Consider the following 13,055-nt stretch of genomic DNA (forward strand, 5'->3'; position numbering starts at 1 on the left):
AATACCAAAAGGTAGAGAGACCTGTACAATTACAGTTCATTGTTAAGAAAACTGAACCGAGAGGGATATGGAGGCTGCCATATATTTTTTTAACAATACCAGTTGCTTGGCACAACTACTTACTAGTGGTCAAAATGATCCTAACAGTATTAAAAAATGGAATACTTGATTATTAAAAAATATTAGTTTTTATTTCATATATACTGTATATATCTAACCTACTGTATATGCAGTTATGAGTTTACGTTATCATCCAGATAAGTTTATTATTATTGTAGATGCAAGCAAAGAATGAAAGTACATTATGAACATTAGCGAAGGTTAAAATACCCTTAAAGTGAACCAGAGGTGAGAGGGGTATGGAGGCTGCCATATTTATTTCCTTTGAAACAATACCAGTTGCCTGGTAGTCCTGTTCATCTCCTGGCAGTAGTGGCTAATCCAGTGGCGTAGCTAAGGGCTTCGGTGCAAGTTTTACATTGCCTGCCCCCCCCCCCCCCCCCCCCCCCCCCAGCACAGTACATAACGATACGGCGCACTTAAACCTGCCAAGGGCAACCCCAGTGTCAGAGGAGCAAGTAGGGGATGGGTAACATTTTGTGAATGATCCTTACTATTTAAAGCATCTATAGAAGTAATTATTACCACAACAGGACCAATAAAGAGCTGATACTGTGGCTAAGGGAGAGGCCCCTCTGGCCCAAGGGCCCGGTGCAGTCACAACCTCTGCAGCCCCTGTTGCTACGCCACTGGGCTAATCCAATCAAACTTGAGTCAGTGGACCTGATCTCCAAGACTCTGAATCAGGGGGACAGCCAGGCATCTTGCATTGTTTAAAAGGAAATAAATATAGCAGCCTCCTCTCACCTCAGGTTCCCTTTAAATGACTGATAAACGCACTTTATTAACTTGCTGAATTTGGAGTGTGTGGCAAGATATGTGTGTGACGGTACGATTATGAACAGCTAATAATACCCTGATTCTTTGGAAATGGGATTAAGGGCCCGTTCACACTGCACGCGTTTCCAGCCGCGTTTTGGAAACGCGTGCAGGTGGCCGACAGGCAGGACATCAGACATTGCATAGAGTGCAATGTCTGATGTTCACACTGCATGCGTTCCGGACCTGTGCGGTCCGGGAACGCATGCTGCACGCAGATTTTACAAAAACGCGCGGCTGTCCCATTCACTTTTCAGTAATGGGATCAGCCACGCAACGCATACGAACGCGGATGGCGTGCGTTCTTACGCATTGCGGTCCGCATGCGTGGCCGTCTGCATTTTGCAGTCTGAACGGGCCCTAAGGGACAACTGAAGCAAAAGAGATATGGAGGCTGCCATATTTATTTCCTTTTAAACAATACCAGTTGCCTGGCAGCCCTGCTAAAGGCCCATACACACATCATATTTTTCCGAACGACGGGTTGTTTGAACGTCCCGTCGTTCAGTCGTCCGCACGCCAAATCGGGCATGTGTACAAACTGTCGTTCGGGTGATAAGACTGGTCTTGAGCGATCATGCAGCAGATCAGGTGTTTCTGACATTATTGTCAGATCTGTCAAGATTGGCTGCATGCTTGTTTCTGGTGTTATTCAGACACTACAGCAGCCAAATAGATCAGCAGGACAGCCAGGCAACTAGTATTGTTTAAAAAGGAAATATATATGGCAGCCTCCACATCCCTCTCACTTCAGGTGTCCTCACATACATTTTTTTCCCCACATTTATATCTGCAATACATTTGGACCTTTCCAGCCTGCACACAGCACTTCACAAAATCAAGTACTGTATGCGCAAATAATTTGTATAATATAAAGAGTTAAAGAGAATCTGTATTGTTAAAATCGCACAAAAGTAAACATACCAGTGCGTTGGGGGACATCTCCTATTACCCTTTGTCACAATTTCGCTGCTCCCTGCCGCATTAAAAGTGGTTAAAAACAGTTTAAAAAAGTTTGTTTATAAACAAACAAAATGGCCACCAAAAAAGGAAGTAGGTTGATGTACAATATGTCCACACATAGAAAATACATCCATACACAAGCAGGCTGTATACAGCTTTCCTTTTGAATCTCAAGAGATCATTTGTGTGTTTCTTTCCCTCTGCAGCTATCTTCCACTGAAGTGTCAGGCTGTTTCTTCCTGCAGAGTGCAGACAGCTCTCCCCATATGTAATTCCTCAGTATGTGAAAGCCCAGCCAGCTCAGAGGAGGATTTATCCAGCTTGTAAAAGATAATAGAGCAGAGAGAAGTAAATAACACACAGGCAGTGTGCAGAGAGGGGCCTGGAAGGGGGAGATGCATCACAGAACCACAACACTGAAGAACTTGGCAGCCTTCCAGACACAGGCCGACAAGTCTGACAGGGGAAAGATACATTGATTTATTACAGAGACTGTCATAGTAGAAAGTGCTGCAGTTAGCCAGAGGACATTAGAATAGCTTTTGGAACTTGTAGGATGATAAAAAACAGGATGCAATTTTTGTTACGGAGTCTCTTTAAGTTTTACTTCTATTTGGAGTGATACTAATGAATTCATCAAATTGCATCATACACTTTAATTATCTGCTTCCATCTTCAGCAGATGAGCTTATGTGGCGGATGACACTGAACTACCTCACTTGTCTGCAGGTCAGAAAAATAGGGAGTGAAGAACTGTGGATTTTTTTTTAATCTTCAGAAATTAAGTTACATTTTACTTTTGTTTTATGACATCATTCATATACAATGTTAAATCTTCTACTATTACGTCAACTATCTTCATTGTATCATTATTTCTTGTATGCTGGTTTCAGAAATCTCAATAAAATAACCCAAGAAATAGAAAAAATAAAGTTACGTTTTTATAGCATTGCCATTTGCCAAGGGGCTCTTTGCCCATCACCAAGTGGCCATATTGCGATTGTTTGGTCCTGAAATGTGGAACTTACTGTACTTGCTAGCTTCTGGCCCTTTCACCACAGAACGCGAGCAAAGAGCTTCTGCCACCAAAACACCACCAAACTCCACAAGACCTCTGAGGTGCACAGTAACGGTGCAGCACACTTTAAATGCAGGAAGTGACCAATGACCTCACTTCTGCATCTGCAGTCTGCTCCATACTCACTGCGCCACTCTCCCCTCTGTTCTCATTGCCAGTGATCTGAGGTCTGTGAGTGAGCGATGGTGAGGCAGCGACATCCAAACAACTAACAGACAGGGCAACCCTGACAACATGGGAAGCTCCTGCTGTGGGTGAAGCTGCCTGGGCCAAGCTGCACCCCTCGTAAGTGGTAAGAAGTGGGGCCTCCGAGGATTACGCTTGTTTTTCTGAGTCATCCCATAGATGCTCAATCAGATTGAGATCTGCAATACCTGAGGAGTTTGAAGGACAAATAAAACATGATGATAGCATGGCGCCCTTTTTCATTGCCCCATGATCCAGTTCAACACTCGTCTGACAATTGGAGTGCTCTCTATGGTGGACTGCTAGATCTGAGGAATTTGTAGGCCCCTCAAAAAATTATTTGTCAAACAAGGTCTCCTTCTTGCTAGACCACTTCCTTCCATAGCTCCACGGTTCATTTCTGATGCTCAGGTGCTCTATGTAGGTCCCTGAGAAGGCCAGACCATGGTTACAGTAGTCAAGCAGTGAGCTTAGGCCATTACATAGGTTCCCCACACCTCTCTAAACGTTAGCGGATTCAGTTCAATGCTTTCCTCACCGTGTTTTTAGTCGTGGATATTACTAAAGAGAAATTGTAGTGAAAATAACACAGTTAATAAAATTGCTTATTTTTTACAATATTAATTTATAAAATATTTAGTCAGTGTTTACCCATTGTATAATCTCTCCTCTCCCTGATTTACATTTTGAGATTTCACTGGTGGTGACATCTTTAGTTCTGCCAAGTGATCTGTATGGAATGTTAATTACTGAGAGTTCTATGCACAATGGGAGATATTGCTTGCTTGGCAGTTGCAAACAGCCTTGATTTTCCACAATGCAACAAGGTTCCCAGACAGCAAACTGTCAGGACCATGGTTATGACATCATACTGTGGGAGGAGTTTCGCCACAACATCAGCCACGCAGATGTCCCTGATGATCTATTAGAGAAACGGTATTGATTTCTTATGGAGAAGGGGGTATCACATACATATTATTAAATACTATTCCTCCTCCGGGTTGTAGCATCTGGGAGGTAGAAGAAATTCGGAAACCCTGAATTACCCTCCAGACAGCCACTAATGATACAATATGCCGAACGATCGTTTACAAACGATTGTTCGCATAAACGATCGGAAATGATCATTTGGGACCACTAATCGACAAAAATTTTCTAATCAATCCGAACAGATTAATAAAATTGATCTGATTTTTGGAACGATTCCGTCAATCTTATTGGATTGGTTAGGAGATTTTTGTCTATTAGTGGTCCCAAACTATCATTTCTGTTTATGTAAAAAATTTTCCGTAAATGATCGTTTAGCAAATTGTACCGTTAGTGGCCACCTTTACACGGGGCGTAGACTATAGCATTGCCCCCCTGGCGCTATGCACCTCTGTGCGTGCGCCCAGATGAACTGCTTCGGGGGGTTTTAGCAACAGATGGGGATTCAGTCCTTGGTTAAAGAGGAACTCCAGTGAAAATAATGTAATAAAAAAGTTTCATTTTTACAATAATTATGTATAAATGATTTAGTCCGTGTTTGCCCATTGTAAAATCTTTCCTCTCCCTGATTTACATTCTGACATTTATCACATAGTGACATTTTTACTGCTGGCAGGTGATGTCACTGGAAAGAGATGCTTCTTGCTTTTTTGGCAGTTGGAAACAGTTGTTATTTCTCACAATGCAACAAGTATCCCACAGTGTGATGTCAGTACCTCAGTGCTGTGAGTCACTGGCATCACACTGTGGGTATCACCACAAAATCAGCCATACAGAGCCCCCTGATGATCAGTTTGAGAAAACGAATAGATTTTTCATGGGAAAGGGGGTATCCGCTACTGATTGGGATGAAGATCAATTCTTGGTTACGGTTTTATCTTTAAAGTTCCTCTTAATATTTCAGATTCCCACATTAGAGCTTGCAAAGCAACATGTAATATAAAAAAATGCTTTATTCTAAAAATCCACTTACAATGTGTTGCTGGTGTAATTAAAGCTTTAGAGTGTTTGGAGCAGGCTGCGCAATGAGGATGTTCGCTAGCAGAAGCACACTCTATTGATCTAGGTTTATCTTGGACATTATAGAATTTACGTGATTGTACCAGTCTTTTTTCTGGCTTCACCCCCATGGGGTACAATCTGTATCTACGGGGAGTAGTGCCATATCTGAATTTCCCCACTGAGTCCCAAAAATATGGTACTGCTTTGCCATATTTTTGCTTTCTAAGGATAGAAAAGTCACAAATTATTTTTACTGCCAACTTTTCCATGAAGTGACATGTAAGTGAGGCGGTACGCAGGACTGTGGAGTCGGAGTCGAGGAGTCAGAGCAATTTTGGGTACCTGGAGTTGGAAAAAAATGCACCGACTCCTAATAAATTTAAACTGTAATTAAAATAGAAAATATGATAAAATGTTCTATTTCTCAGATAATCGTCATCATAAATAATTTATACATACAGTAATAGCTGTGCTCAGTCCACAAAAATGAAATAAACAAATAAAAAAATAGTTACTTGTGCTGCTTCAATAAAGCAGTCCCCGTATTTTTTAAGTCAGATATACACATCTGATTGTGACTGTATATATGATGTGTACATAGGAATCTCTTATATATGTTAAATAACATCTCTGCTGTAAGGAGCCTGATGTGTAGCCGTGTCACTAATAGAGATGGTCAATGAGATGGAAATAATTCTGCGTTGATGCGGATTTATGCAAATGTATGCACTCCCTTTGCTCATGAAATTAAATAATTTGATATTTTGTGAAAATTTGGTTTGGTGACTACAAATTAAAGGGTACCTGAGACTGATGAAAATAAATATTTTATACATACCTGGGGCTTCTTTAGCCCCTTTTAGGCTAATCAGTCCCTTGCTGTCCACCTCCACCACCCGGATCTTCTGCTATGAGTCCTGGTAATTCAGTCAGTCAGCGCTGTCCAGCCGCATGCCGCTCCCACAACCAGGAACATTCTGCACCTGCGCAATAGTGCTGCACAGGTGTAGTATGCTCCTGACGGCGGAGTGTGTGCATGCGCACTACGCCCGACTGGCTCAAGTACCTGGACTCATAGCAGAAGATCCAGGTGGCGGAGGACAGCGAGGGACTGATTAGCCAGAAGGGGGCTGGAGGAAGCCCCAGGTATATATAAAACTTTAATTTCATCTGTCTCAGGTTTACTTTGTTACACAGTAGTACTATACTCTACATATGCACTCTCCAAAGAGCTGCAGGGAATCCACTGAGAATGTTGTGCACATTGAACACAGAGGTGTTGTCTATCACCCATAAACCTGGTTCAGATTGTGCATGAAGAATGTGTAATAGAGGAAGAATCTCCTCATTCCCCTGCAGAGTACCTGCACATCACTCTTACATGTACCCACAGTCACATTGCCTAGGGCCTGATAGATGTTCTTTGTTCCTGTCTGTACCTTCTACAAGTACTCTTACCAAGGACTAGTTTTAGTATATGACTAAAAGTATTAAAGGCAGAAGATCAGCTAAATAGCCAGGTAACTGGTATTGTTTAAAAAGGAATAAATATGGCAGCCTCCATATCCCTCCAGTTGCCTTTTCAAAATTCCTAAGCGTTGGCAGTTAAGAGATGCATTTCATGTTACATACTTTCAATCAACAAGATTGTAATATGCAAATTAGAGGAGTCGGAGTCGAGGAGTCGGAGGAATCCTTAACTGAGGAGTCAGTCGGTGGATTTTTGTGCCGACTCCACAGCCCTGGCGGTACGTATGGATTATGTAGTATGCATATCTACACTCACATTACATCCTTGTTGTGCAGAGACAGGGCGATCCACACGACCATATCTCACTCATAGCCTAACGGTACACGGAACTGACAGCCCGCTGCAATTAGCCGACATAGATCAGATCATCCCAGTACCTGACAAAGTGCTGATGAAGTGGATTAAACATCTGTCATTACACAAAGAAATATTCCAAGTTCCTCAGACGAAGGGTGATTCAGTCGTTTGTCAGGATTTCAATTATATCTCTGGATTTGCCGGTGACAGATTTATGGTTCCAAATTATATCTATTTGACATTATAATATCTGATCTTCAACTCTCAGAATCTCAGAAAGCGAGACTAGCGCGCAGGCTTCAAGTGCACAATTAAATGACTCATTACAATGTCACTCCAGTGCTGGCAGACAGTCAAAAACTACTGTAAAGTAATGAGGATCTTCTTCTCTCATTCTCTCTCTGTGTGTGTACCGTCTCCATCTTCTAACCCAACTCTCGGTATGAAATAATTCACACCAGGAATCACATGGCTGAGAAAGATCTTTCAATCAGCGAGGGCTTGTTCACACTAGAGGCGTTTTCAGGCTTTTTTCAAGCGCAGGCGATTTTTAAAAATCGCCCACAAAACGCTTGTGCAATGAATCTATGAGAAGGTTCATATCAGCGCGGTTTGTGCTCTTTGTATTCAGCAAAGTGGTGCCTGGACCATTTTTGGGGCGTTTTTGCTATAATGGAAGGTATAGGAAGAGCGTTAAACGCTCACAAAACCGCTTTATGCGGCGATTGCGTTCGGGGTTTTCTTTTTTTTAGAATAAATACATTGTATTTATTTTTTTCCGGGTCAAAGAGTTCACTTCCTGACTTGCGTCAGGGAGTGAATCTCAAAACTGCTCTGGAAAAAGCGCTTAGAAAAGCACTTTTTCAAAAAACACAGCGTGCAGTGGAGCGCCAGAAGGGGGGAAAAAACAGCGCACCAAAACGGTTGCGTTTGCGTTTTTAGGTGTGAATGAGGCCTATGGGCGCTTTTGGGGTGCAGCCGGCGCCACCATAGGCCGTAATAGGAATTACGGCTATAGCGGTGCACAGGGAGTAACTTCGGTGCTGTCAGAAGACGGAGCTGAAGTTACTTTTAAAACACTGTAATTTGGCCTCCAGCAATAGCTGACAGCCGAATTACATTATTCCCCACTATCCACGTGGACCTGGAGGGGGAATAGTATTTAACGTCACAGGGAACTTGTGCAGCAGCAGGATAGGCCATACTGGCTGTATCCTGTGCCCAAGTCTCCCGACGGCGAATCCTCTTGTATGCCATGGTTGGGGCCTGGTGAGTTTACTATAGCCAGAGGCTTACTACATCAGAGTTTACTATAACAAGATTCTACTGTAGTAAAGGTTACATTGAGGTTTCATAAACAGACAAGGCACAATGTTTCAGGGTGCCCCCCTTCCTCCGGTGCCCCCAGCAGTAGGAATGTCTGCCTTTCTGTAGACATTAGAAACCCAAGCCCACCAAATAAAAACCCTTACCAAAGCTGAAATGTGTTCTGCAAAGTACATCTACAGATATACACAGACATATATACCTTCACATCTTCTACTGATTCTTCCAAGAAATGCTCAAGACTCTGATTTTCTGGATTATATTTGTTAAGAAGATGGGCTACCAGGTCAATACAACTCCCATAATTAGTCATCTTAACTTCTCCACCTTCCTATAGATGGTTAAGAAAGTCTCCAGTCCACCTAAAAATTAAAAATATATATATAAAAAAAAAAAAAATAAAAAACAAACTTCGTTTCAAAAGTGGCCTCTGCATTGGTTTACAAAAAGTTAACCTAAAAACTGAACAAGGCAAATTCTGAAGGAATTCATGTTGATTAGTGTTAGGCCTGGAACCCACTAGCAGCATGTTACTAAGCTATTTATAAGTGTTTGTGTTTTGAAAAGCTCTTGCTAATGTAATGTTATGGGTGTGATCCCACCTGAGGGATGTGATTTTATAAAAAAAATCCCCCATAGCATTGCATTAGCAAAAGCTTTTCAAATCACAAGTGCTTAGAAAAGGCGCTGCTAGTGCGGTTCACACTGCACGGCTGAAAAACTGATCCGTATACAAACTGACCCATCAAACGGATAATTTGTTACTGGGAATGTGTTTTTCATCCGTGACTTCCCATTCTGTTAGCAAGTGTTACGCTCGGTGGTATATTCTCCATAGTCAGCACATAATGCAGATCCTGACCTGAAGGAGACACACGCGCAAGCACAAGGAACCAGGATATCCCCAGTTGTAGTGGAGGAGAGGACAGACTCCCGTAGGAGATGTGGCGCACAGAGCAGGCGTAGATCCGAGCAACCACAAACAATACCTAACAATAGTGGCTCAGCGCAAAAGTAGCGTTGAGCGTATCAATCAGAACTCAGAAAGACAGGGACAGGTAGACAGAATGAATGCTTGCTAAACTAGTCACTGCCTTAGTGACAGCAAACGCCCACAACAGGACAGACTGAAAAAAGGTAGCCAATCGCAGACGCAGGACACAGGACAGAATAGTCAGGAAACAGCAGAATCAAAGGCAGGCAAACGCAATACATACAAATATACCCAGTAGAGAAAACAGCAAACCTGGCACCAGTATGCAGTAATCCAATATTCCTTTTAATCCAGCAAGTACACGCAATACATTAGGAGCATAAAGAGGTCGGCCTAACAGCCGTTTCGCAGGTTCCCCTGCTTCTTCAGAGGCACAAAGACGTGCCTCTGAAGAAGCAGGGGAACCTGCGAAACGGCTGTTAGGCCGACCTCTTTATGCTCCTAATGTATTGCGTGTACTTGCTGGATTAAAAGGAATATTGGATTACTGTATACTGGTGCCAGGTTTGCTGTTTTCTCTACTGGGTGATACTGAAGTGTACATAACCTAGAGCACAGTGGATTGCAACCAAGATCCAGCGGCTGTATCCAGTCTATTGAGTGCCAGTTTTACTGCTTTTTTCTTCTTTATTTGCACATACAAATATACAATGGATATGATATTCTTAGCGTATTACAATTACAGCTATCAATGAAACTACAAATGATTGACTAACATATGTATATATCGGCGATGAACCGATATATAACATAAGCAAGGAACTCTAGCTAGGAACTGGAGCAATACAAGGAACAGGACTAGGAAGGATTCGCTACTTCTACGCAGAAGTGAGCGCAAACCACGCAAGGTAACAGGAACAGGGCTGAACTAACTAAGCACAAGTGATCACGATAAAGCGCAACCTACCGAAACGTGCTAAAACTGACTGACTCGACACAGGATATAAACAGTTCGAGAACGTATATATCAGCAGCACTGATATATTAACGTAACACGAATACAAGGAAAATAACAAACGCGCTAGTATGCGTATATATCGGCGATGAACCAATATATGATGCAAGACTAACAAAGTAACAAATGCTGATAAACAGGAACAGGACTAGAAGAACTCACTGACTCCTACGCAGGAGATCAGTGCAGTCCACATGGATTAACATTAGAACTAGGAACACAGTCTGGGGCCAAAGTAACAGCAAGACAGGCTGATGCTGAAACTATGATAGCCCATGGAGCACTGCAGGAAGCAGTTCTTTATACTGAGGTCATCCAATGGGAGCAGACATGCAGATTCCCACACAGGTGAATGATAATCAATCACAGGCTGACAGCAGGAAAGGGCAGACAAAGCTATGCAGCCTGCATGAAAGGAATTGCAGCTTCACTGCAACAGACAAGCCTCAATTCACTAAGCTTATCTCCTGTCTTTAATAATGTTTCTAGAGTTGTTACCATGGTGATGAGGCATGTAGTATTCAGGAAACATTTTACCTCAGGCAAACCTAAAGTTAACTCTTCTGTCTTTAAGTTAACTCTTCAATCCTTAAAATAACTCCAGAGTTAAAGACAGGCTGTTTATTAACTGCGTGTGAAAATAACTACAGAGGAGGTAAATTAACTACAGAGGAGGTAACTTGAGGAATGAAGACATAAGATAACTCTCTTACTGTGTGGAGGTAAGTTTTCTCTTGCCTTATTATCTCCAGTATGATCTTAGTGAATTGAGGCCAGTGGCCTCAATTCACTAAGATCATGCTGGAGATAATAAGGCAAGAGAAAACGTACCACAGCACAGTGATAGAGTTATCTTACCTCTCCATTCCTTAAAGAGAAACTCCAACCTAGAATTGAACTTTATCCCAATCAGTAGCTGATACCCCCTTTTACATGAGAAATATAATGATTTTCACAAACAGACCATCAGGGGGCGCTGTATGACTGATTTTGTGCTGAAACCCCTCCCACAAGAAGCTCTGAGTACTGCGGTACTCTGGGCAAACTGCCACAATGTAACAATGTTCACAGACAGGAATTAGCTGTTTACAGCTGTCTCTAACAGCCAAAATAGCTAGGAGCAGCTACATAACCTGCCCACAGTAAAAATGTCACCATGTAATAAATGTCAGAATGTAAATCGGGGAGAGGAAATATTTTACAATGAGAAAACACTGACTAAATCATTTATACATAATTATGGTAAAAAATGAAGCACTTTTTTTACTACATTATTTTCACTGGAGTTCCTCTTTAAGTTACCTCCTCTGTAGTTAATTTACCTCCTCTGTAGTTATTTTCACACGCAGTTAATAAACAGCCTGTCTTTAACTCTGGAGTTATTTTAAGGACAGAAGAGTTAACTTTAGGTTTGCCTGAGGTAAAATGTTTCCTGAATACGAAATGCCTCATCACCATGGTGATAACTCTAGAAACGTTATTAACCTATTTTGGTTCCTGGACGTAGAAACTACGTCCAGAAACCATGCGCGCTACCGCGTGCTCCCGCGGCCGATCGCGCGCTCCCGGCCCGCGGTTCGTTAGCCAGGCAATCAGTGAATCGGGCTATGGTGCCCGATCACTGATTCCTCTCCCCCGCTGAAAAAGCGACAGCTTCTCTCGGAAGCTGCGCCTTTTCTGGCTGTTCCCTCCCCGATGCGTCGCTCTAAGCGTGTGTTACGCTTAGAGAGTGACGTCATGTAAACAAACGCATGGCCGCCATCTTGTGGCCAAAAAGTAAAACTACAACAAAAAGTGAAAACATTTTAAATCAACACACAATTACATTAAAAAAATATGGTTTACATCCCACCCTCCCAAAAATACCCAAATAAAATGTTTAATATAAAAAAAAAAAAACCATTACAATAAAAAAAAAAACATGTAAATCTTTACCTAAGGGTCTAAACTTTTTAAATATCAATGTAAAGATGAAATATTTTTACATTTTTTTTTATTTTAAACTTGTAAATAGTGATAGATGCAAAACGGAAAAAATGCACCTTTATTTCCAAATAAAATATTGTCGCCATACATTGTGATAGGGACATAATTTTAACGGTGTAATAACCGGGACATATGGGCAAATACAATACGTGAGTTTTAATTATGGAGGCATGTATTATTTTAAAACTATAATGGCTGAAAACTGAGAAGTAATGAATTTTTTCCGTTTTTTCTTATTCTTCCTGTTAAAATGCATTTACAGTAAAGTGGCTCTTAGCAAAATGTACCCCCCAAAGAAATTCTAATTGGTGGCGGAAAAAACAAGATATAGATCAGTTCATTGTGATAAGTAGTGATAAAGTTATAGGCTAATGAATGGGAGGTGAACATTGCTCAAGTGAAAACGACGGAACGCGAATGGGTTAAAGACAGGAGAGAAGCTTAGTGAATTGAGGCCAATGTTTGCTTTTACAAGAGCATCTTAAACTGTCATTAACTTCAGAGCGACTGCAGATGGAATCAACACTCAGTGTGAGCGCAAGCAAAACTATGCGAGCAAATGCACGCAAAGAAATCAAAAATTGCTTGTCTACAGTAAGACTGCAGCTAGCAGTACATGCTGCAGAAGTGATCATAACAGCAAGCAGTCAATGCGACGCATCCGTCGATCCGTTTATATTGCAGCTTCCCCAAACTTGCGTTACATTTAGCAGAACATTCCCATTCGTTAGGAACTAAATGGACCGTTTTTTTTAACTGGCCCTAACTTATAAGTATCACCTTTGAAAATGAACTTCCTAAATTAAAAATG

At 41.7% G+C, this 13,055-nt stretch overlaps 1 protein-coding gene across 1 annotated transcript in view; it reads right to left on the reverse strand.

The window, feature by feature from the left end:
• CFAP99 (cilia and flagella associated protein 99) overlaps positions 1 to 13,055 on the reverse strand; it is a 116,661-nt gene that overhangs the window by 90,543 nt on the left and 13,063 nt on the right. Inside the window, exon 2 of the mRNA XM_068275916.1 lies at positions 8,512 to 8,671. Within this exon, the coding sequence (XP_068132017.1) occupies positions 8,512 to 8,622 (111 nt within the window). The 5' untranslated portion in view covers positions 8,623 to 8,671. The remainder of the gene's footprint in view (positions 1 to 8,511; positions 8,672 to 13,055) is intronic.

Source organism: Hyperolius riggenbachi, chromosome 1, assembly GCF_040937935.1.
Source record: "Hyperolius riggenbachi isolate aHypRig1 chromosome 1, aHypRig1.pri, whole genome shotgun sequence".
In the NCBI taxonomy this organism is placed as follows: Eukaryota; Metazoa; Chordata; class Amphibia; order Anura; family Hyperoliidae; genus Hyperolius; species Hyperolius riggenbachi.